This window comes from Haemorhous mexicanus, chromosome 15 (assembly GCF_027477595.1).
Source record: "Haemorhous mexicanus isolate bHaeMex1 chromosome 15, bHaeMex1.pri, whole genome shotgun sequence".
NCBI lineage: Eukaryota > Metazoa > Chordata > Aves > Passeriformes > Fringillidae > Haemorhous > Haemorhous mexicanus.
The window spans coordinates 14,110,061-14,134,893 of record NC_082355.1 but is presented as its reverse complement, the minus strand read 5'-3'; the positions used below and the strand labels follow the sequence as shown (position 1 = coordinate 14,134,893).

The following is a 24,833-nucleotide window of genomic DNA, read 5'->3' as shown; positions in this document are numbered from 1 at the left end:
GAAGTGTGTGCTGTATATGGTGTTTCCATAGCATAGCTGCAGAAATGAAGACCTTGTGGCATGAGACATATCAGTTAAAGAGGGGACTTTTCTTCCTGTGCTTTTTCCATTGATGTGTTATATGAAGCCAAAGTGCAAAAGTGTGTTCACTTCACTTCTGTGAAGTGACAATGCATGTGTTTTTCCTTCTGAGGTTATGGTATCCATTCAGTTCATATAAATAAACCAAAGAGTGTAGATACTGTCTCAGTGGCACAGCGTAAAACTGTCAACAGAAGTTTTGGTGGGTCGAGCTCATGGGAAGCTCCTGAATCTCACCCAGTTCACAATCACATTAAAAAGAACATCAAAATTTCCCTCAAAATGGCATCTGCCCTTTGCCAGCCTGTGGGAGGATTAGGTGTTACAAGGAGCCCTGTGGATCTCACAGTCAGTTTGTGTAAGCCACACCTGATGTGTGTTTGTGTTTGGTGGACACACTTTGGTGAATTTGAAACTTAGAGTTGCCATGTGTGAACTCAGCCTGCCCAAGAGAACGGACATATATCAATGCTAGTGATTTTAAAAGGCAAAATGAGTACTTCTGTATGGAATAAAAGCCAAACAAAGATGAAAATTGGTATGTCACAGCTGATTCTCTGGGTACCAGGCATGGCTTGCCTCAGAGAAATGTCCATGTGCCTTCTAATGATACAAAAGTATTTTGGTGTTCAATCCCACTGTCAAAGGATATTTGCTATTAGAAGGAAGGTGAAGGATCATTTATTTGTCCAAATTTTGATTCCCAATGACTCATCTCATGCCTCTAATAATTTCTTTTACCCACAGGTTGGCCTGTTCCGAAAATCTGGTGTTAAATCCAGGATCCTGTCTTTAAGAGAAATGAATGAAACCAGCCCAAACAACGTCTGTTACGAGGGGCAGTCAGCATTTGACGTGGCAGATATGGTGAAGCAGTATTTCCGAGACCTCCCTGAGCCGATATTCACCAGCAGGCTCTGTGAATCCTTCCTCCACATCTACCAGTGTAGGTACCAAAAGCTGGCAATTCCCTGTGCTGGCAATTCCCTGTGCTGGCAGTTCCCTGTGGCACAGCTCTCTGGTCACAGAGAGCAACACACAACTTTCCCAGGCACTGTCCTGGGAAAGGCTGTGAGAAGCTCAGAGAGGAGAATGATAAACAATTCTTATCCTAACTTGCTGCACCTGGTGTTGTGAATATGTGGAATGTGTGATAGAGATTTGTTTACCAAAGGGTGGTTTCTTAATTAACCAGTGCTGATGGTGTTTTAATTAAAGGACCAATCAAGTCCACATGTAGTGAACCAGGCTACAAAAAAGCAATGGGTTTCTTAATAAAAAAGAATTAGCCTTCTGAGTGATAGAGTCCATATGTCATCTTTTTTCCTGTCCCCTATACCTAATGCTGACATTTTCCAGTGCCTTGGATATCTTCATATTCGGCTTCACAAGGCAGTGGGCAGACCAGGACTAGTGCCTCCCCTGCAGTCAGAGGAGACAGGCCAGGCAGGACATTTCTGACAGGATGAGTTCACTGTGGCTCTGGGCTTGGGAGCTTCCCTTTTGCATCCTGTGAACCAGCTAGTTCTCTTCCCTCAAGGATGAGTGTAAGGAAATGCTGCAGCAGCCCCTTTAAACTGTGCTTTTAAACAGTTATTTCCTTGTGCAAAATTAAGAAATAACCTGGTCCCCCTGTTCATGGCATGGCAGAGCTCCTTGAGCAAGAAAACCTGATATATTGGTGTATTTCTTTATTAAGGGGCCCAAAAACAGCTGCTGTGAAACAGCTGGGAAATGCCAGCAGCTTTCTGCCTGTGCTCACACTGTTACTGTCCTTGAGACAACCCAAAAACCAAGGAAACTCAAAGCTGAAATACTGCATTTAATACAGTTTAAACAGGTTCTGTTTCCAGCACTTTGCCCTCGAGGAATTCACTTTCAAAAAGCAGATGGATTGGGGAAGGAGCTTGAAGTAGGGCTAATCATGTTGTTGGGACAGACAAGTTTCTTCTGCTTCTGAGAAAAGGTTTTGAAAGACAAATTGTGAGCTTTCTGAGAGGACTGGTTTTGCAGCCTAACCCATATGGCTTTTATTGACCTAAGTCACTGAGCAGCTGCTCTTCTGTGTACAGTGTAGGTTCATGGAAGTTCTGTTGGGTTTTATTTCATCACCTGCCAGGGTTTTAAAATGTTGTCTGAATATGATTTATTTGTTTGAAATAAGTTTTCTTCTTGCATTCACAAATCCTCCTTTGTAAGGAGGTCTACAATTCCCATGTCCAAAGGATGTATAACTGCTTTCCTCCAATTACTGTAATCCTGTCTCCTGTTTTGGGAGAGAAACAGCAAATGCCCAAATTCTATTCACCCCACTCACCCATCTTCTGGAGCAAGATTAAATTACTCTTTTGGAGATTTTGGTGCTGTTTTCACCAAGTGTGTTTTGTGTTCTATGTATGTGCTTCTACCTGAAGGGAAGGAGAAGTGATCTTCTACCCTCTGCAGTGGTGTTAATTGGAGAAATCCTTGTGCTGGGGATGCATGGCAGGATGAGCCAGACCCACCCTCCTGCCAGAGCTGTTTGGCCAGACAGTCTCAGTGGGGGTTAGTGTGAATTAAAATCTGTTGGCAAAACACTGGTCTCTGAATTGAGTTATCTGAGAGCATCTGTTCTCTTCGTGCTTGAAGCTGAAAGGAAAAGACAGCAGAGCAGCTCCAAAGTATCACTGCAGAGTAATATTTTATGGGGAGACAGGTCCTTATCTGGATTGTAACTCAGTTCAGGATATGTTCATTGGCATGGTGTTCAAGATAAATTGCAGCAGCATCCCTGGGTGTGAACATGCCCCTGACAGGCAGCAGGAGAAATGGTTCATGTTTGATGGGATAATGGCCTTTCCTTGTCTGCTGTGAGCTCGGGACAAGGAAATGGATGAACCTACAGGCTCAGTGCCCTGCTTGGGACCCTGTGATGGATGCTCCTTCTGCAGGTCACGAGGGATTTTTGTCACGGTTTGTGTTTTCAGACGTGCCGAAGGACGAGCAGTTTCAGGCTGTCCAGGCTGCTATTCTCCTTCTCCCAAAGGAAAACAGAGAAGCTTTGAAAATCCTCCTGTTCTTCCTGCGAGACGTGGTGGCTTTTGTTGAGGAAAACCAGATGACCCCAACCAACATTGCTGTCTGTCTGGCGCCTTCTTTGTTTCACCTCAACACCCTGAGGCGGGACAGTTCCTCCTCCTCAACCAGGTACTGGCACTGCTGCTGTCCTCAGTGCTCTTGCTGGAGCAATGCCTTTCTGTAGCTGGCCTAGGCTCAGTGTCTGATTTTGAGGGAGAAATCGACTGTGTGTGCCTTGGGGTTTGCCCTAAATCTGGTTGCTCAGGTGCAGCAGGAGCTGCCTGCAGCACATGGAGCGATGTGGCTGCTCACTGCCAGTGCAGAGGGCTGTGCTAAGGCCCCATTGCTGTGCTCCTGGCCAGCCTGTGTGTGTCCCTCACCACTGCTGCACTCCCCTGGCTGCCCAGGAGCCCAGCATGTGGCTCACTGCTAGCCTTAAAGTGCTGCTGGCCATTGGAAATATGCTCCTGCACCGGCCACCTGAGCCCAGGTGTGGGCTTAGGGCCCTGCAGGTACCTGGCAGATTGAGGGAGCTACTGGCTCTGGTTCTGCTGGGTGATAAGGGGATCACTCCTGCCAGATTGAGCCATGGGGATTCTGTAAATTTATCTTAATAAGTAAAAGTATCTGGGTTGCATAACATGCCCTGTCTGTACGTGCAGAGAGGAAGGTGCCCTTGGGCCAAAGTAGACAAATAATCTCTGAGAGCATTCATGCCTTATCTGGCCTCCTGAGGCAGGGCTGTTTGCTGTGCTGGTGCTCCTGGGCTGTGGACAGACAGATCAGGGCAGGAGAGCACAGCTGGCTGTGCAGGAAGCATCGTGCTCCCGACAGCATAGCGAGATGATCACCTCACTAGGAGATCTACAGGGGAGGACTAGTCCCAAAGCAAAGCTGTCAGATGTGCTGTTGGCATCTTTCAGGCTCTGGATAGCACAGGGGAAGAGACAGAAAACACTGAGGATTTTCTTTTCAATGTCACAAAACATCAGAAAATGCCTCAGGCATGCCTGTGCTGAGCTGGCACACAGGGGAGCCACGGGGCCACTGCCAGGGCACCTGGGGAGGGGATGGAGTGGTGGCAGCAGGTCCTGCTGGATTGCTGTGCTGTCTGAGCTCCTGCAGCTTCACTCTGGGACTTGTTCCTCTTTGCTTTACACCAACCCTGCTCTGAAATGTTAGGACCAAAGCTAGCAATCGAGTTTTCTCTTTGTTGTCAGTGTTGAGAAGCCAGGATGCTTTGAAGCTGTAGCTCTGCTGTAACTGTGCATTAATGCCTTGGTGCAGGGCTCCCACTTCAAAGGGCTCAAGCTGACAGGTCTGACTCTGAGGAGCAGCACTGAGGACTATTATCTTCCACCCAATTTTCAAGCCATTTGGCAGGAATGTACATAGATAAAAGTTTCAGAAGCCAAGACTAATGATGTAATAAAATTAGCATGAATTAAAAGAGGGGACCGTTTTTGAAATGTGGTTTTGGCTGTGGTTTGGGCCAAAGGATTTAAAAGGTTCTACATAGGCATTGCAGGTATCACAGGAGCTTGATATTGAAAACTATACACAAATAACCTTGGGATCATGGTTGTTCTTGGCCAAGTGTGTGATGATGTGTTTGGGGAATAAATTCCTTGACTTGCCTTTCTTGTGTGTCCATTACTACTGGCCAGTAGTGCCCTGGACACTTTTGGGATGTGCTGGGAGGGAAGTGACCTTCAGTGGTCACATTGCATGAGCCCTGCATGGCCCGTGCAGGTCCTTCAGTGCAGAGTGTTTTGTGTGGTTCCCAGCACTTTGCTCACTCAGCCTTCCTCTCACCTTCCCCTCTCCCAGATCCAGCCAGAGGAAGTGCAGCTTGGGGAAGCCTGACCAGAGGGAGCTGAATGAGAACCTGGCAGCAACGCAGGGCTTGGCCCACATGATAATGGAGTGCAACAGGCTCTTCCAGGTACGTCCCTCACTGTCACCAAGCAAAAGCTCTGGGCATGCTGGGGGTGCTGGTTGGAGCAGCAGCTGGGCAATGTCCCTGCCAGCCCAGCTGCTGCTCTCTCTGTGACAGATGGGCATCCTGCTGCTGCCACCAAAGAGGAAATGAGTGTCATTATTGCACTCCTCCATTCCCCCCTCCATTCCCAGCGTGATGGGGCTTCACTCCATGGGCTTGGGGACAGCTCAGAGAGCACCTGTGGGGCAGTGGCTGCCATGTGCCCCGGCAGGGAGGCCCTGGCCATCCCTGCTGGAGGGTGGGTTGAAGTTCTGCTGCTGGGGCTTGGCCAGAGCAACAGCCTGTGCCTGGCCATTGACCCCAGTAATCTGAACCTGGACCTTGGCCCACAGACTGACTTCCCAGCCTGACCGCGGCCTTTGCCCGTCATTATGGACTTGCCTAGTGATCCTTAGACTGTGGCTAACCCTGGTTGCTGTCCCTGGACCTGATCCTGACCTTTCCTGGCTGGCTCACCTCCCTGGCTCCACCTCGGACCTCATCGCCGTGGATGTGTCTGTTGATCTTTACTCTTGGCTGACTCTGGCTGCCACCTCTGGCTCAGCTCTGGCAGTGTAGGACGGGGCAGCTGCCCTGCCAGCCCTGTTGTCCCACCTGACCCCTGGCCCCTTTCCCTCAGGGGTGCTGTCCACACTCCAACAGTCAGCTCAGACCTTCTAATCCTCTGCTCCAGCTGTTTGTCTGGGCAGGGGACACTGCCCCATGGCCCCCTGCACTGACACATGGCCCTGCCCCAGGACTCCCCAGCACTGATTCCTCAACCAGGGCCTGGCTTCTGAGTGACACCCCACTCCAGGACAGCTGAGGTTCCCAGGGGTCTGATCCCTGCATGGCATCAGTCTCCAGCCCAGACAGGGCTCCTAAATGCCCTTCCACCCCCAGCCCCAACCATGGGCCCCTGTTTCCCCAGCAGTGGCCTGAACCCCTGTGCCCAGCTCTGAGGCCCCGTGGGGTGCCCTGACACCCCTGCCTGCCCTGTGCCCTCTGCTCAGCCCTGGCAGCACGGAGCTGGCCCAGTTCCTGGCTGCATGGCCCCATGAACAGCCCCATGGGAGCTCTGAGCTACCCCTGCACACACGGACACTCCACACACCCCTGCTGGGACCATTGCTGACTCCAGCCCTGAGCTCTGGGGTGCTGGGGTCCTGCTGGTGTCACCCCCTCCCTGCCAGGCCAGGCTCTGGGTGCTGGGACTCAGGGATTGCCTGGAGAGGGCTGTCCCCTTCTCCTGGAGGCCACAGCTCAGCGTGGCAGCCTCTGCCATGCCCGTGCCTGGAGGAACACCTGGGTCTGCTGCTCTGGACCCAGAGCTGGACTGGTCACTGTGGCCACCACTGGACTGAGGCCGACGCTGCTTCTGCCACTGCGGTGGCCCCGCGAGCAGGACCCGGCTGTCACCGCTGCCACCCAGCCTGGTGTGGCCCAGGTAGGGCAGGAGGGGCCTGGCTCTGCCTCAGCCCCGGGAGCAGGGACAGCTCCGTGGCACGGGTGTGGGTGCAGCTGGGCACAGGGAGCACAGCCCACGGCCTGGGCAGCTGGTGACATGCATGGCTGTCACCCTGCTGGCACCAGCGCCAGGCCTGGTGGGTTTGTGGGCAATGCTCAGCCACCAGGAGAGTGTTTGCACAGGTCTGCACTTGGTGAAGTGCCAGCTGGTGCCCACCACGTGAGGTGCTGGACACTGAGCAGCTGTGAGAGCGAGCCCTCCCCAGTGCTCTGCACATGGAAGAACCTGATACAGATTTCTGTATATACAGATATGTATGTACACACACGTATGTACACGTGCATATGTCAGTGAGCACCTGCATCAATGCAACACCTTTCCTCCAGTGGTAGCACAGCTGCATTTTTGTGCTGCTTTAGGACTGTGGAAATTTTTTTAGGAGGCTCACAGCAGAGCCTCCAACAAACCCCAAGGCAAAGGCAGGAGCTGTGGCTCTTGTAGTTGCCCACGATTGATATGCACTGCACAAAGAGGTTTGCAACTCTGTAGGGATTCAAAACATTCCTGCTGAGGGGAAAGGCATTTCCCTTGTGTTCTCCTCAGAGGGAATGTACTTTAACTGATCTGCTCCTCCCCTGGGCTTCCTGCTCCTCCAGGTAAAACTGCTGCCTGCCTCCCCGCACCACCATAGATGACATCAGAGGCTGGTGACCTGCTCACACCTGGCACCTAAGGTAAAGTGGATGGAGGGAGTATGGATCAGAGTATTGTTGGCCCTGGGAGTGTGGGTGGTTGGAGGTTTTCCTGGAGGTACCCTTGGTTGCTCTGAGTTCAAGGGCTTTGGCTCCTGCACTGAGAACTGCTGAGCTGTGCTCACAGGCACTTGTCTGCCTCTGTATCTGCAGCTGCTGAAGCCACACTCCTTTTCTCTCCTTTTCCCTCCCCCACCCTGCTTTTTTTTCCCTTACCACAACCCCATTCCAACAGACAGAGAGAACTGCAGTTGTTTAGTCTCTTTATTGTCATTCCACAGGGAACTGCTACATCCTCTGCACAGGCTTAATCCCCAGGATGTCGAATCCTTTGGCCATGACAGTGGCAGTGGCTTCACACAGCAGCAGCCTCCACATGTTCACCTTCACGATCTGGCCTGGAAAACACAGACAGAGGAGCTGGAGTAGCTGCTCAGGACAACAGTACCTTCCCCAGGGGAAACCCCTCCACCCAAAACCAAGCCCTGGACTGGCACATGGAACCCTTCCTGCTCTCCCCAAGCCAGGCACACTGACCACCCCTCCTGTTTCCAGGTGCCTGGCTGCTCCCAGCTCTACTCAGCCTTCCTGCTCAGTCATAACACGGGCTCTGCCAGTCTCTTTCAACCCTCCCACATGGACACAGTAGAATGACAACAGCCTTTCCAACACAGGGTAACACCCTGGAGCTGGATGTAAGCACAGGATGTGGCAGAGGCACACGCAGCACCCCATGGCCAACACTCACCAGTCTGCCTGTCCTTCTCAACGCAGTAGCAGCTGTCGTAGAACTCGGTGAAGGTGGTGGCCAGCTCGTACAGGTAGTCACAGAGTGTGTGCAATAACAAGTCCTCCAGGATCTTCTGCAGGATCTCAGGAAACCTCAGGATGCACTTGCCCAGTTTCCACTCCTTCTCATGGTCAAGGACAAGCACCTCCTCCCTGGCTGCCTTCTGCAGCATCTGCTCATCGATATTGGCCAGGCGAGCAATTGCCCTGGAACGGCCCAAAACAGAGTCTGCTTGTGAGGGTCCCCCTGCCCAGCCTGCCCAGGGCCAGCCTGCTCACCTGTCTGGCCTGCCTCAGGGCTGATGGCCTCCCGTGCCCAGTCCTGGGTGACCAGGCCAAAGAGAACAGTCAGCCCTTGATCCAGGAGGGCACTGCAGAGGAACAGGGAGGGATGGACTCTAGGCACCTGCATCAGCAAGGACAGCTGATACTCCAAGCAAACCAGGGCTCAGGGTGCCAGAAAAACTGGGGTGTGGCAATACCTGAGCTGAGCAGCTGCTGGAACACAGATGCATCTTTTTCCAACCACCTAAATCCTCTGCTTTCCCAGGAACTCCCACAGTTCCCTCCCTGGGCTGTGTGTCACACAGAGGAGCCATTTCGGGCGGCACTGGACACATCATGTGCAATGACAAATAAAATCTTGTCCATGGTGCATACCAGTGTAGCTGGCTTCTCTTACCCAACACCCCCAAGAGCACTGATGTGACTGTCCCTTTGTGACACAGATGCAGAGAGCACCAACTCCTGCAGCTGCAGCACCCCACGCACCTGATGCGTGTGAAGGCATAGAGCAGATAGGCAGCTGTGTTCCCTCGGTCATCCAGCATCTTGTCAAAGGAGAACACGTAATCATTGAGTCTGTTGTGGGACAGATCTGCATACTTAATGCATCCAAAAGCCACCGACGTCTGGGCAGCTTTCAGCTCTTCTGGCGTCAGGACCTGGTGCAATTTGCAAACAGGCAACAGTCAAGAGGAAGAATGAAGCACAATGCACAGCCCTGGCCTGTCAGCAGGGCTCAGGAGGAGAGCCCAGGCTGCTCAGGGAATTTACCCACCTGGTGCTCAGTTCACATGCACCTCTCTGCTTCAGGGCACCAGAAAACCCCACACCCACCCCTCACTTCTCCTGCGAGGCACCACAGCCCTGCCGGGGTTAGGGTTGACTCCCTCTTGTGACAGCCCACAGGACCTCTGTGCCCCACAACCCGCCAGGTGTGATGTGCTCTGCTCCTGCTTCTTACATGTACACAGAACAAATGTTGGTCCTCCTACCTTAAGGAGCATTTTGGTCAATCCAAACACTTACAAAGCCCTCTATACTGGAACAGTGGCAGCAGGGCAAAGCACTGTGTGCCCGACTCCTATGAGACCTTTAGAGATTTTCAAGGATTTTTTTTCCTTGCTTCTTAGTGTTCCTGTTTAAAAAAGGACTTTTCACTTTCCCCCTACACTACCCTTCCCAATTCCAGTGCCTCACACTGTGCTTGGACAGAGTTTGGTCTTTCTGTTACATTCCATGTCCCACACTACCCAGTTCTCTGCAGGCAGCAAGACAGACAGAAATCTCACTAAGCAATGCAGAGACCATAAATCTGTGAACACTTCTGGGAAGTTCTCAGCAAAGACAAGCAATTTGTCACAACTACCTTGTCCCGTTCCTTGTCTTTCAGCTTGTCCATGGCTCGTTTCAGTCCTTCCTCCAGCAGGTCTATGAGACGCACCGTGTCCCCTGAACGAGTTTTGAACTTCTTCCTGAAAACACACAGCCAAAATGACCACCTGCATAAGAGGCAAAACACTTCCACCCTCTGCCTAGTGCCCAGCAAGCTTAGGAAAAAAGCACATGGCAAATCCTTTTGTATTGAAGGAACTGCCATCACATGGAGAGCTCTAAAACTGAGAGAGCACCCAGAGCATGATCAGCAGGAATGGCCAGGAAGGACTCAACAGTGAGAACTGTCCAGTTCCAGGCATTAAGCAGCACACAGTACCAGTACCAGACTTTCCCCAACTTTTGTTTCATGTCCCATGGAGGTAGAAAGTAATGAAAATCATGGCCTTTACCACTGCCATGTCCCAGTGCCCCATGAGCTTCCACCAGCCAATCCAAGTGCCAGGCAGCAGAAGCCAGGCTCGAGAGGGAGCAGTGATTGTGTGGATCAAGGACAATGACACACAACACAATGACACAGTTACAGGTAACAGCACAGGAACCAGTGCTTTCTTTTGGGTTTTTTTTTGGTGTGCCACAAACATAGTGTCAACGAATGAGAGCAAATTTCACTCAAACTTTCTCTCCAAGGTACTGATAGAGGAAAAAGTACACCCAGACACTTACTTGTCTTCTCCCAGCACCACTCCAAAGGCAGCATGGGCCACTCTGGTGACTTTGGGATCATACCAACCAATCATCTGTCCAGCTGCAAACACTGTTTGGAGATGCACAGACTGCAAGAAAATAAAACACCAACAACTGGTTCTCAATCCACTCCTCCAGATGCAGTTTCTTCATAGCTTTATCCTATTCACAACGATGCTCTCACAGTAAGACTTAAAGTGTTTCCAGTTCCACAGACAAATTCTGCTTTGAAAAGTTCAACCTTTCCACGAGTTTTCCAGCTCTACAGAAGCAGCAAATGGCTAATTCCCATCACTGTTCAGATAAGGAGTAAATATAGCAATCACACTGAAGACCCTGTGGTGTTCTACCTGTGTTACTGTTGCATCCATCATTTCACACACTTTGTGCTGACCAGCACCAACAGTTACAGCAGAGGGTGCTGAACTCACCTGACCACTATCAACAACGTAGATGAGGATGTCACCCTTCTCTTCACACAGCCTGTGCTTCAGAGCAGCCAGGTCTGATGTGTCATATGTGAAACCTCCATCTGATTTCATGATTGTCAGTGGGACTGGGAAACCCGGGACGAACACGATCTTCCGGCCATCATCAACCTGGACAAACCCTGCCAAAGAATGAAAAACATTCTGTGCCCAATCACACCAGGGAGCTTCTGGGCCAGCAGCAACACCTCCCCTCCCTGCTGCTACCAGGAAGAAAAGGCCACACACTCACAGAGTCAAAAATATGAAAATACCTACATGAGAACTCCCCTGTCAACAAAAGTCCCTTTCTGTACAGCACTTCCAGAACTATGCACAAGTGAGCAGATCTGCACAAATGGGGCCTTACCAGGAAAGACCTAATTCAAAAACTCCCATCATCTGCATCCAGATCTGCCTGTACAGCCACAAACCCATCACAAAATATGGCATTAAAGGCAACAGAAACTCTACAGAGGTATGACAACTCTGCACAGAGTCGTTCTGAGGTGAGACAGTCAGAACACTTCAGATGGTGAGACTCAGGAACTGCAAAGTCCAGACAGGAACACATAAAACCAGCGACTTTTTATGCTGCATTTGTCTTTTTGCCAGTTTCAAAGTCAACATGATCCCAAAATCCCACTGTCTTCACAGAGATTTCTCAGACAAAGTTCCCACAGTCACAACACTAAGACTGGGAAGTCTGTCATATATTGCTCCTTGACTGTTTACTCAGAATACAATAAATTCCAGAAGTACCCTGTGCTACTGCCTACAAATATCACAGACAAACTGCTTTTGATATCAGCAAGAAAGATTCAAGCCTCCTGAAATGAGGAAAAGCCACAAAATGTCCTCTTAGGAAACGTGGCTGAGAAAAAAAGCAAACATGAGGAAGATGCAACTTGAAAAGCATCAGCCCTAAGCCCTGCTGAATAGGATTGAGGTCACCATGCTCATCCTGACAGCTGCAGAACTTCTGATCTGAGACCAAAAGCCTCACCTTTATCTTCAAATTCTTTCACAATATCTTTCATCATCTCATGGTAGAAGGATTCCCCTCTCTCTATGATTGTGATGTCCAAACAGTTGTAGATTTTCTGGAATTCTTGAGGGAAACAGAACATAATACTTCCATTAAAGGCACACAGTGGGAATCAGTGGCATGTTTAGCAGGGGGTACAGCAAGACTGAAAAAGCATTATCCATCTCTTGGTCAAGGCATCAGACTAGGACTCAGGAGACAAAAGATTTAGCTGAAAGTCTCCACTTAAGACAGCCCAGTACTTTGGTTGTACTGGCTTTTTGCTTTCAGCTGCTCTTAGCAGTGTGGCAGTGATTTTCAAGGGAAAATAGAAGGGTGTGCTCAGACATAAAGTGAAGAAAGCCACACTGTTGTACAGCTGAGACATGATGTGGTGAAGTCACCTCTGCGTGACACGTCACAGATGAGATTCCAGGCTTTAATGAAGTCGGGGTTTTTGCTCTGCAGCAGCACCACACATTGGTAAGCTCGCTTCTTAAACTCCTCCTCTGTGTCAAACCTCTGCTTGGACTCCTGCAGGGAAACACATGGAAAAGCACTGCTTTCTCCCCTGAAACAAACCACCACCCAGAACAGGCTCTCCAAGTATGCTCATCTCAGACAGAAAGGCTGTGTGCTTACAACAGCCTTTGATGATGCCCCATATACAGACAGTTCAATACCAGATACCAGAACTCATCACTGGTTATCACAATAATCTACTAACAGTGACTTAATTCTTTCATTTCTCCAAAACTACACCGCAATTTGTAAAGCTTCTCAATCTGCTTTTCTACACATACCTTGTAAAAAGCTTGGAGATCCCCAATGGGAGGAGAAACACTTAAATAATCTGGAAATTTGTCCTGGAGGTGAGCAATGAGCATTCCAAACTGGGTGCCCCAATCTCCTAAATGGTTCAACCTTGGAGCAATTGAAGAGGACAATAATGATCATCTCTTTACAATATGCTTTAAAATAAACACATTTTCAAAATATATATTCTAAAAGAAACACACATCATACCAGAAACCCAGTCCAGGTATGCTCCCCAGCTCCACTGCACTGAAGCTGCTGCCCACCTTGATTCCTAACCCTGCTACACTTGTTCAGCTTAGTATCTACTAGCCATAAAGGGTTATTTGCTATGTGCTTATAAACTAAGACCAATACAGAGCAGAACAGAGAGACAGGACTGCACAAACAGCCCAGCAAGCCCACCACACCCAGCCACTGAGCCTCACCTGAGAACATCATAACCCACGAACTCGAAGAGCCGGCACATGCTCTCCCCGATGATGGTGGAGCGCAGGTGGCCAACGTGCATCTCCTTTGCAATGTTGGGGGAGGAAAAATCCACCACCACCTTGGGCACAGAACCAAAGGAACACATGAATAAAAGGCCATTACCACACCTCGTGTGTTTGATCTGGGTTTTGTTGGGAGGAGCAGTGGGAAGGAGAATCACCTCTGCTGATCCTCAGCAGGAACATCAGAGAGAGCGTTGCTGCAGCCCAGCTGAGGGTCAGGGATCACTCCCAGACTGACCTGGGCACAACCCCCACCCCCAGGGAGCCCTGTCCCTCAGCCACCAGAGACCACAACAAGTACAAGTGACCTATCCCATGGTCCCCAGTTCCTATGCCACATCCCACATACTCTGCTCTAACACCCTGCTGACATGGACATCTGCTCAGCACATCCCTTCAGGGGGGAATTTCAAAGATACTGCAGTCCAGAACATCTCCCCTGTAGCAAGATGGCTGTGTGCTTACTGCTGTACCTTTTTCCTTTTGCCAATAGCTGGTGGTTGAACTCCATTGATCAATAAACTGCTCAGCTGCTTCGACACAAAATCCTTTCTCAAGTGGACATTGATAAAACCTTTGCAGGAAAAAACCAGCAGTGAGTGCTGGGGCTGCAGAAGTGCCTCAGATTGTTTTTTGTTTCCTTCCCCCCTGGATTTCTGTTTTCATGCATCAAGCACATGAAGTCAGCTTGACAAAACATTTTTCAGTCACAGGACAACAAAGCTGTCACTGGAAGACAATCTCTGTTCACAGATTAGAAGAGTCTGTTCACATCACTATAGCCTTTACAGCAGGAGTCAGATGCTGCAAGCTACACCATTGACATCACTCCTTTTTGTACACTGTCACTCAACAATGAATTTATAGAAACAATTTTTTGTGAGAAAATAACTAATTTGGTTTCCAGAATGCACAACCAAATCCTGCTTTATCTTTTATTAAAAATTAATATCCTAAACCATAGTTTCATCTGGGATGATTTATGCTCATGGTATGACACTGTATTACTTCTGCTTCACAGATCCAATGAACAAGCTCTAACCTTAAAAGGGCTGGGCCATGGGATTTTTGTGTTTATGCTGAAGCCCTAAGGAATATGAGTCCTTGTATTTTTCACTGGGTCCCAGGGACAAAACAAATGCAGCAATTAATTAATGACCCGCATGCTCCTCCAGCTTCTCAGTTCTGAGAGGACAAGGTCTCCTCACCATGCAAGCAACAAGGGCTGTCCATTTTTGCTGTAATTTCCTGACTGTGGCCTGATTCTCATCACCAATATTGAAAGAGGAAATCTGCTCCCTTAAGAATCAGTGGGAAAATTGCTAATTAAAGGGCTCATGATCATACCAGCTAATTCTAATACAGAAGTAAATTCTCTGCTGCTACACAAGTCTGAGTGCTACAAAGCTCACCAAGATAGAAGCTAATCCACTGTGAAACTGCAGTTTTAAAGCACAGAACAGTAGAACTCAACTCAGCTTCCCTCTCACAATATAACTGCCCTTTTTGCTTTAAGATATACAAAATGTGTAAAATGAAACTATCTTACCAGGACCAGCAATTTCAACCTTCTCAATGCATTCATTGGCAGGAATATTTTTTACTATTCTCTCTGCGATTTCTCGTGGGCTAACCTTCTGTTCCCTGGTTTTGAGCAGTATCTGGAACACAACAAAGATCAAGGAAAATTCAGTCCTCTGAAACATTCCAGAGAGCAAAACAGCACAGATACTGAAGCACTGAAACATCCTCATGGTCCTTCAGCTTCATAATACAGAGAATACACACAAAGAGAAACATCTCTAGCCAATTTTACAGATTAGATCAGTTCTCCACAGCACAAGCCTGACTGGACCCAACACGTTCACCTCCTTCTGCTCAGAGCAGTCCCTGTGTCAGAAGAAAATCTCCCAGGCTATTTTACAAAACCTGCTGAGTGGTTTGGTAAATTTGTATTTTTCTAAGCTAGTAAAAGGGACAAACCCTTTAAAAATCAACATAGCTGGCACAGTCCTTCAATGCTTCACAATCCTGTTGATCAGTCTCATGGGTGTCCTCAGCTCTGCCAGCATTCACATTTGAAGTTCTGAACTATGCCTCCAGCAGATGCTGAGTGTGGCTTCAGAGCAGGTCTGTTTATTTATGATTAAACAGAACCAAAGCAAACTGCCTTCAGTCCTGTCTTAGTCTCAAGCTTAATAAATAAATAAGTGAATAGATTAATAAGTGAATAAATAAATAAAATCCAACAACCCAAGCACACAAAGATAATCCCAGCACTAGCCAATTTTCTTCAAAGAGCATCAGAAAAACTGCTATTAAAGTAGCTCTCCTTTTCCCTTGGAGACACGAGCAGCCCACTGTAAGGAACTCAAAGAACAGAACACAAGTTTACATGCAATGATAGTATCAGAGTGGTTTGAGTTGGAACAGACCTTTGAAGATCACCTAGTCCAACTATGTAACTTCCCTGTCCATTCCCAAAGCATCTTCTCACACAGCTCTTTTCAAATCTTACACAAACACCCTTTAGGAGGATTCTGTAAGCTAGCCCAACCCATCCTTTGCAAAACACTACATTCACACTTGTATAAAATTACCACAAGTATTTGTTTCTGAGCACATGATTTTCCAGTATTACTGTGATGTGTTTGAAAACAGCTCCACCGAGGCCACAAAGATGATGTACCTCTTTGTCAACTCAGAATTTACACTCACTGCTTGTGTTTGCTAATTTGCAGTCTGCTCTAAAATGTATTTCTACTAAAGTTCGGTTTTCTGTTTAACCTGTCATACACAGGATCCTTACAAGATGGTAAAGGCTTAAAAAGGGCAAGAAAAGCACACCTCAGAAGCTTTAGTGTTACTCAAAGTGTAAACTACAGGAAAAATAAATGCAAACCCAGATTATGGGCATATTACACCAGATTACAGGCACATTATGTGAACCATTCCAGAAATGGTTACCACACTCCTGTTGGAGCTCCTGGCTGAACCCCGTGCATTAATATGCTAATGAGCTCCCAGGAAAACAATAGGCATTTGTGAAGGTCCTTTCGACATCAGCAGGCCTGCAGGGAGAGGCTGCTGCCTGGCACGTACCACTGCTGCCCCAGTCAGGGCACTTCCCACTCTGCTGGCAGTCCCAGTGACCCTGACCCGTGTTCCAGCTCTGCCTGGGCGACACCCTGTGAAGCCCTGCACCACAGCCAAGCCCCTAAAACAGGCTGACAGAAAGTCTCAATCTGCTGCTCTCATCCCCTGGCTCTGCCATGCTGACACACTGCCTGTGTGAGCACGGCCAAGCTCCAGCCCAGTGCACAGCCTGCCCGCCCAGGGAACAAACTCCTCAGCCAAGCCCAGCACTAGGAACCCTTATTCACTACCACAGCTGACAACCTGAACTCGAACCCTGGCTGGAAGGGGACTGTTCAGACACCCAGTTATGTGAAGTTATGTGAAGCCTGGACTGCTCGAGAATCCCAACCGCGAGTTAATTGGGGTAACGCGGCGGTCAGGGAAGTGGCAGCGCCCTGAATCCCTGTCAGTGCAGTCACCCAGGGCAGCAGCACAGTGACAACATGCTAATGAGACCCAGGGGAGACACGGGATCTGGGAGGGCACTTCTGCCTGGCACCACAGCCCAGAGCCTGCTGCCTGGCACGTATCATGCCCCTGCTGCCCCAGTCACGCTCACTGCACAGGGACAACCTGGGACAGCAGAGTTCCACGAGTGGCAGTGCAAGTTCAGCGTCAAAACTGCCAGTCCAATGGGTTAATAAAGGTGAATTGACAACAGGACATGTATAAAAGGAGTTGTTTCTGTTTAGATTGCCAAATAAAAGATGTGTACAAACTGTCTACTTAGTCACCCAAAGGCATCAATGCACTGAAAGTTTGGGTGCTTCAGCGCCTAAGCTAGAACACACCACCTTCTTTCTCCCACACCTCCTGGATTTACTTCAGCACAGTCCCAGCCCACTGAGCAGGCTGAGCAACTGCTGAAGTGTCTCTGATTTTCTTTGGGTCCCCTTTGGTCAAACTCCCCGTACCCAAGGAATTAACAAGAGATGCTAAACAAAGGACTGAGCCAGAGGAGTATGAAGGGTAGTGCCCAAGCAGCAAACCACACCTGGCTGGGCTCTGAGAGGCGCTTCCTGAGCACACCCAGGCCTGACAAAGCCCAGTGCCTTCTGGCTGGAGCTCAGGGAGGGCAGTTTGGGATGTAAGACACAGGGATCCATACTCATCAGAGCACACAGGGCAGCATCTGAGCCCCTTTGCTCTGCCATGTGTATCTGTGGGCAGAAAACCACAGCACCCACAGCAATGGGAGGTGTGAGCCAAGAGGGGAAGCTGGAGATGCCCCTTGGTCACCTGCCCTGTGACAAGGGGGTATGGGCACACACTAACATGTAGGGATATTTCCTAGCACTGGAGAAGAGCAGTTAGAGATATGCAGGTGTTTGTCAAGATTTTGCAATTCTCTAGAATTGTGATTTATTGTTTTGCTGTTTTCAGTTCCAAACATACAACTCACTAATTGGTAGTTAATTGCACATCATTAGTAAATCGATGCAGCACTTAAATCCTGATTTGATTTAGATCCCATGAACCTAGCAGATTTTCTGTGCCACACACATTAACTCCCTCATACCAGGCACCTGAACAGAGGTTTAAAGGCCAGCTCTGCAAAGGCCAATGCTTCCCTTAAATGCCATTCTATACTCACTCAATTCTCAGCCCCAAACAAGTCTCATATTGCAACTCTCACTGTGGTGTCTATCCCTTAGCTTCCAACAGACAACATCCCCGTTTTTGCTGCTTTGTTGAGACTGTTTACATCATTTACCTGTGATATGCCCATGGCACTGTTACACTGGTAGTCCCCAAATTTGGGCTGCTGACTTGGTGTCACCACCAGAGGAGGATTTTCTAAGTCTGGGTAGGCAGCCTGAATGGCAGCTCCAAAGATCTCCTGGAGACAGCTGTTGATATTAATCATGCTTTTGGTTGATTTACTTCTTTCCTCTTGAAGGCTCTGAAAAAGAAAACCACCAAAATCCAGAAGGCTAAATTCCCAACATCTGAGGAGCTGTTACATCCCACTTTTCTCCTTGGCTGCCTGGCAAAGATTTAGCTGACACCTCCAGGCACAGGAGCAATGTATACAACATAAAAATCACATGATTCTCCTGCTGAACCTCCCAGCACAAACCTTCCCCTGACTGCAGGGCTGCATTACTTCTCACACCTGGTCTGTCCCTGGTGAGCCTGGGACAGACCAGCTGGGCCACCTGGTTGAAAACTGCCCAAGACATGAGCATGTGGGCTTACTGACCTACTGACATCTTCCATAAAACAGGTTTCTGTTTAAGGAACCAAGGAGTATCTGCTGTGCCACCAATTAAGGTGTCAGAATGCAGAGCAAGCATGCTGTCACACATCAGAGCTGTAACAAACTCACCCAAATAAACCATTTATTCAGCTTGTCCTAAAGACAACCAAAACCCCCACAAGGTCCAGCAATGATTTTTTTATTCCCTTACTTTCTTGAGGAAGTTTAACCGGTACTTGAGCTTTGCGTTTTCGTCTCGCAGCCCTTCCAAACTCGGGGAGACTCCCAAGCACCCAAAGTTCTTCAGACGTTCAATTTCTGCAGTTAACAACTTGATCTCGTTTTCCTGAAAAGAAATTTGAGTTGTCACACTGTAATTCCTGGAGAGGGGACAGGAGGTGAGGAGCTGCAAGATCTCAGGCACAGTGCTAGTTTGCCTTGTAAAGGTAACAGCAATGACATGTAAGCTGAATAATTCCACACAATGTTTCTAGTTGTGTGAAAAACAAGGATTCTGAAACACTTTAAAAAATGCAGTGAGAAAACAGTCCGACTTATATATCAAGACAGAAGTACAAGAAAGACAACAGGCCATGCTGATGAGATATTCCCCAAATAAGCACTTTCTCCAGCTTTTTTTAACAAAGACACCAAATGATTTGGCTCAAAATTCCCTAAAGCCTCCTGTAGCCTGCTTCACCATCTCACAGGCCACAATTTCAGAGGAGGAAACCAGGACCACTCACAGAACCCCAGCAAGCCCAAACCCCACCTAGAGACAGGAATGCCAGATTTAGTGTGCTGCTCCACAGAGGCATTTCTGCAGGATGCACTCACTTCCACCTGACCACTCAACCTTTCCTGCCCTGTCCAGGAAGGAAATGTATGTCTTCTCCCTTAAAACTGACACAAGGCATTCAGGAGCACTTGGGAATTTCAGGAGGGCCTCTATGTTCCAAACACACTTCCCTGTGTCCCACCAGACTTCACAGTCCCAACTCAGACCAATTTGTTAGCAGCAAAAAGGTTCAAAGCTGCTGCAAGGAGCAGGAATCTTCCTCACCCCACACCCTAAAGAAACCAAATAGCTGAAGTTTCATCTCTGTTGTTTCATCTCTCCCCATAACAGGCTTTGTGCCCTGAGCCACAAAGCTGGCTCTGACAGAATCCTGGAGGCTCCTGAAGGTTTGAGGGCCGTGGTGCTGCTATGGAGGGAGGCAGTGAGCACTGCCCACCCTGGCCTGTCACCCCCTTGGCTCCCTCAGCCAGGCTCTCCTCTGCCAGCATTTCCACAGCAGGAAGCAGCTCAGGCTATTATTGCAGGCCACCAAACCTTATCAAAAAGGGCTCATTTACTTTGTTGCTCTTCAAACAATCAGAATATTTAATTAGGAAAAAAACTGGGCCATTGAATCTCTTGGTCTTGTATGTCCACCTGAACAACACTCCCAGGAATGCTGCTGTAACTAACTGCACATGCTCAAAAGCCTAGGCTGAGGCAAAACAATCTTAAGATTGGCCTATTTGTGGGCCAAGCTGAAAATCAATACTTTTGAGGTCATTCTTCAGTTGTGCTTCAGTTTATGGCACACTTCTGTTACAACCTCAAGGCCTCCTCTGCTACAGAGGAGAACAATGCTGCTTCCTGCAGTTGGGATGTGAAGAAACAGGACTTTGAGAAAAAAACCCAAACCTATATCAAATCCTCTGGTTTGGCATTTACACAATTAAAATCACTGAACAGCATAGCTGTACCTTATAAACAACTCACTTCAAACAGTCCCATCTCAGCTTTTCTTTTCAAAACCCAAGGCAGATGTCCCAAAAATCAGTTTTTCTCTCATTGACATACATACACAATAAAATAAATACACACAAACTTTTCCCCATAAGCAACAGCAAATAGATTTGTTTATTTTCAACTTTTCTTCCTGGCCTGATTTGGTAGCATTTCACATAATTTATAGACCCATTTGTAAATTCTTCTATACTTCAAGTTAAAAAATAGAACAGAAGATTTCACTGTGCTTTCACAGCTGTGTCACTGTAAGTTTCAGTGCCATTATTGCTTTAAACATCAGAGCAGTGACATACATAACTCATCCCCCAAGCCGAGAATGTGCTTTAAACATAAGTGCAAAGGTATCTTCAGCCCCTAATATCACATAATCTGTAAATTCTATGTCCACACAGTATTATCTTCCCTCTAGTGAAGTCACCAGCTTCAGGACAGACCTCCAGGATCTCAAGGAGAGTTCTGCATCAAAGGCAAACATTCTCCAGAACCAGAAATTCACATTCTGCTTTAGAAACTAAAATCCCTGCAGGCCCAAGACAACAAGCACCTCACAAGTATTCCTCCTGCATTAAAAGATTCCCCCCAAGCTATAACTGGGATATTTCAGTACCACTGACAAACTTTACCAAAGAGGAATCTGAGTTGGATTTTCCTACATAATCACAAACACCTCTGGCCACCCAAGGGAAGACTCACAGGAGGTGACATGACCAGGAACCTACTGGAGCTTCTTTCCACACTGTTACACTACAGGTGAGGACAAGGAAAGAGTTTATCCATGTGCATGGTCTAAAGCCAGAACCACAGGGCCCAGGAATCACCCACCCCTGGGCAGACATCTGGCCCAAAGAGCTCTTTTACAGGGTGACTGTAATCACTTGAATTTGGCCAGGAGATAAAAACCTCTAAAATACTGCCACAGTTCAGCAAGTCTCATCTACGTTTTTCCCATGACTGCATCGAACCAGCAAATTCCCAGCACTGGCACAAGGAGGCATTTGGCCCCATTCCAGATGTGACCAAGCCCAGACTGCCACCCTAGACTGTCACATTTGTCTCTCCTGTTTAGTGCTCCCCTTCTTCAGACATTTCCAGCAGCAGTCCTTATGTTGTTACTCGAGTGTGAACTGAGAGCAAAAGGTGTCACCATGGTAGCCCAGCTGCCTACCCCAGTGCTGCTGCTGCTACTTCAGTCTCCCTTTTATTGTCCTCATTAACAGCTTAAACAGATGATGAAATGAAGTTTTCATTCAAAAGGACCCAGCAGAAAAGCCTGAACTGAGTAATGCTTACACTGGGTTTCAGAATTGATGGGGCTGAGATCCCAGCAGCTGGGCTGGGACAGCCAGACAGCTTTCATCTCCAGACTGGCAATGGGGGCACCCCTGTTCTGGGAACACCACCCAGCACTCTCCTCTCTCTGGTGAGCAGTGACAGGAGACAGGAAAATGAAATGCAGCTGTGTCAGGGGAAGTTCAGACTTGTTCAGAAAGGTTCTTCACCGGGAGGGTGCTGGTGCACTGAAACAGCTCTCCTGGCGAGTGGCTGTGGCACCAAACCTATAGGGGTTCAAGGAGCATCTGGAATAGGCTCTTAACAACATGGTTTAGTTTTAGGTAGTCCTGTGAGGAGGGGGGAGGTAGACTTGATAATCCATGGGTCTATTCCAACTGAAGGTATGCCATGAGTCTGTGACCACACACCCATAACCGCATTGCTGAACTTGCCTGGAAAAAAGGTCTTCAGATATTTACATCAGAAATGTCTCTTACCACAGTGCCCTGTGATAAATTAATTCTCTAGCAAAGATCTGTAATGCTAGATGTTATTGAAAGGCTGCGAATGCTACATTCTTCCTAAAAAACAAACTACTCTACAAAACTACAGTAACAACTCTTCTCTCACGGCCCCATCCAAGTGAGAAGGGAGACAATGCCAATACACCTCTGATCTAAAAGATGTGTGACTGAGAAAAGGAAGGGAAAAGCTGCTGTTTAGGTCAGCAAGTGTCACCTCCTGGTTTATTCTACCTGCACTGTCTAGCACAACTTGTCTCTGAAGGCTCATACCTGATGACCACCTCATGAGGAGCTGTGGGAATTACATGAGGCCATGCTAACACCTCCAAGGGCTCTTTGCTCACCTGAGTACTAGAAATCTTCCCCTCACCTGTGAATACAAAAAAACTACAGCTTTTTCAAAGGACGAAAACCATCCTTACATTTTCCCTTAGCACATAAGACTGTCTTCCAAGAACCCTACCTGAGCAGCTGGGTAGCAGGAAACTTGCACAGGCTTCTGTCTCTGGGCTTTAATATGACAGAGCTTTTCTCCATCAAAAGAAAAACATAAAGAAGAGAAAATGGAAAAGAAAATGCTTGAGAGAGCATGGCAAAGGGAGCAGAACATCACCCTTCCTTCCCCTCCTTGCCTCCTGCTCAGTTTTATCTCTACTACTCTGCCTGCTGAGCCGTCTGAGCATACACTGCTTGCTCTTTGTTGGGTTACTTTCCTGCAGGCTGGCTCCCCACAGGCTCCAGGGCATGCTGCAGCTGGAAACAGGGAGCATGTGGCTGGGAGTGACAGGCAGAGTGAGCCTCAGTAATTCTGCACGGCGTCCTGCAGCCTCCTGGAGTTGGAGCTGAACACTCCTGCTCCCTCCTGCTCTGCTTCCAGTGCCTGGAATCTGCTTAGGGACTACAGACCAAACAGCAGGGACAGCAAAGGGAGAGCCACCTTGCCTTACCTGAGATGTCCTTGCTCTCCTAGCAGCAACAAAGGAGAAAGGTAAAATCAAAGGCAAGAAGGAGCTGCAGAGATTCAACCGCCAGATTTATTATCTCAGTGCCTGTCGTATATTTAAGTCGTGAGCAGAAAACACACTCAAAAGTTGCTCAAGTGCACACAAGTATGGCAGGCAAGAACCCAAAGGCCAAAGCCCAGAAGCTTGCAGCTGGATGCTCCTGAGGCAGTGGGCAAGGTATGACAAGTGACCCTGGAGGAGTCAAAGCTTTCCTGAAGCTGCCTCTGCACTCTACTGTCAGTACCGGTCATTGACCAGGACAGATGCCTGGGAACGGGGGGGGCAGCCATCGACACCTGCAGTTCTGTCCTGGCAGTTCTATTTTTTATTACTATCGTCACTGAGAAGGCAGAGGGCTGTCACCACCTTTTCCCCAACCTAAGCACCTTGTGGCTGCAGTGAAGCTGCTCCAGGAGGCCAGCGTGCCAGCACACGGGAGGCGCATCCCTCCCTGCCTGCCCAGGGCTCCCGTGCTCTGGACCCGCCGGGTGATCTCTGCCCGGCCAGAGCACGCCACACACGGGACCGGCCCGGTGACACCCGGCCGTGCGGGGCCGGTTCCGCTGGCGGCTCTGGAAGCTTTTTCGGAACGCTGCCGCGATCCCGCCCTGGGCGTGAGACGGGACAGCGATGGAGCCCTGTCCTCAGTCCGGCAGAGACGGGAGCAGCCCAGGAAGCGCTTCAGCCCTGCCCGCTCTCCGCCCTCCCTTCCCAGACAGACCTCCCGCTCCCGCGGGGCCCAGCCACCCGCCCGGGACTCCCGGCACTGCGCGGGCTTCGGTAGCCGGGGAGCGCTCCCGGGGCTCGCCCGCCACCTGCGCCCCGCGGAGCCCCGCGGCTGTGCCGGTCGAGGCTGTCCCGGTCCGTGCGGTGCCGTGCCCGGCTGTCCTGTCCCGCCCCGCCCGGCCCGGCCTCGCACCTGCCGCGCCAGCCTCGCCGCGGACTGCGCCACGCGCGCCTCCATCCTCGGGCGGCCGGAACCGGGACCGGCAACGCGGGAACCGGAACCGGCCGGAGCGGCGCGGCTGCGGCGGCAGCGCCCCCGGGCGGCGGGGAGGACCCGGCGGGGCGGCACGGCTGTCCTGGCAACGGGGGCGGCCTGGACACCTGCGGCATGAGGGGAACGGGAACGGGAACGGGAACGGGAACGGGAACGGGAACGGGAACGGGAACGGGAACGGGAAAGGGAAAGGGAAAGGGAAAGGGAAAGGGAAAGGGAAAGGGAAAGGGAAAGGGAAAGGGAAAGGGAAAGGGAAAGGGAAAGGGAAAGGGAAAGGGAAAGGGAAAGGGAAAGAGCAGCCCCACACGCTCCCATTTCGTGTCACCACCCAGCACTTTGAAATGTGTCCCCTCCCAGCAGGTGGGTACAAAGTGGGCACAGGAATGTCCAGGCAGGGAGGAAAAACAGCGAGTACCCGAGGGAACGGCTGGAGCTGTGTCAGGGAGGGTGAGGCTGGAGGTCAGGAAAGGTTCTGGTTTCCCCAGAGGTGCTGGGCACGGCCCGAGGCTGCCGGAGCTCCAGGAGCCTTTGGACAGCGCTCCAGGGATGATACACAGGGTGGGACTGTTGGGGTGGCTGTGCAGGGATAGGGGCTGGG

At 49.5% G+C, this 24,833-nt stretch overlaps 2 protein-coding genes across 5 annotated transcripts in view; one reads left to right on the top strand and one right to left on the bottom strand.

Moving 5' to 3' along the window:
* Positions 1-13,400, top strand: part of LOC132334078 (rho GTPase-activating protein 7-like) — a 53,651-nt gene extending 40,251 nt beyond the window's left edge. For 3 of the 4 annotated variants that reach the window (XM_059859799.1, XM_059859797.1, XM_059859796.1), the window contains 5 exons: positions 829-1,027; positions 3,048-3,267; positions 4,969-5,083; positions 7,244-7,321; positions 7,621-13,400. In XM_059859799.1, the coding sequence (XP_059715782.1) occupies positions 829-1,027; positions 3,048-3,267; positions 4,969-5,083; positions 7,244-7,282 (573 nt within the window). In that variant the 3' untranslated portion in view covers positions 7,283-7,321; positions 7,621-13,400. Of the gene's footprint in view, positions 1-828; positions 1,028-3,047; positions 3,268-4,968; positions 5,084-5,472; positions 6,567-7,243; positions 7,322-7,620 lie in introns of all 4 variants that reach the window. The other variant, XM_059859798.1, reaches the window with a different exon arrangement.
* RARS1 (arginyl-tRNA synthetase 1) lies at positions 7,586-24,271 on the bottom strand. The gene is made up of 15 exons (XM_059859800.1): positions 24,155-24,271; positions 18,846-18,980; positions 18,149-18,337; positions 14,846-14,957; positions 13,770-13,870; positions 13,231-13,352; positions 12,790-12,910; positions 12,391-12,520; positions 11,966-12,070; positions 10,924-11,102; positions 10,472-10,581; positions 9,780-9,885; positions 8,900-9,072; positions 8,088-8,335; positions 7,586-7,737 (listed from the first exon to the last, which is right to left on the bottom strand). Exons 1-15 carry the CDS (start codon positions 24,197-24,199, stop codon positions 7,628-7,630), a joined length of 1,986 nt encoding a protein of 661 aa, XP_059715783.1. The 5' UTR covers positions 24,200-24,271; the 3' UTR covers positions 7,586-7,627.
* Positions 24,272-24,833: the final 562 nt, after the last annotated feature.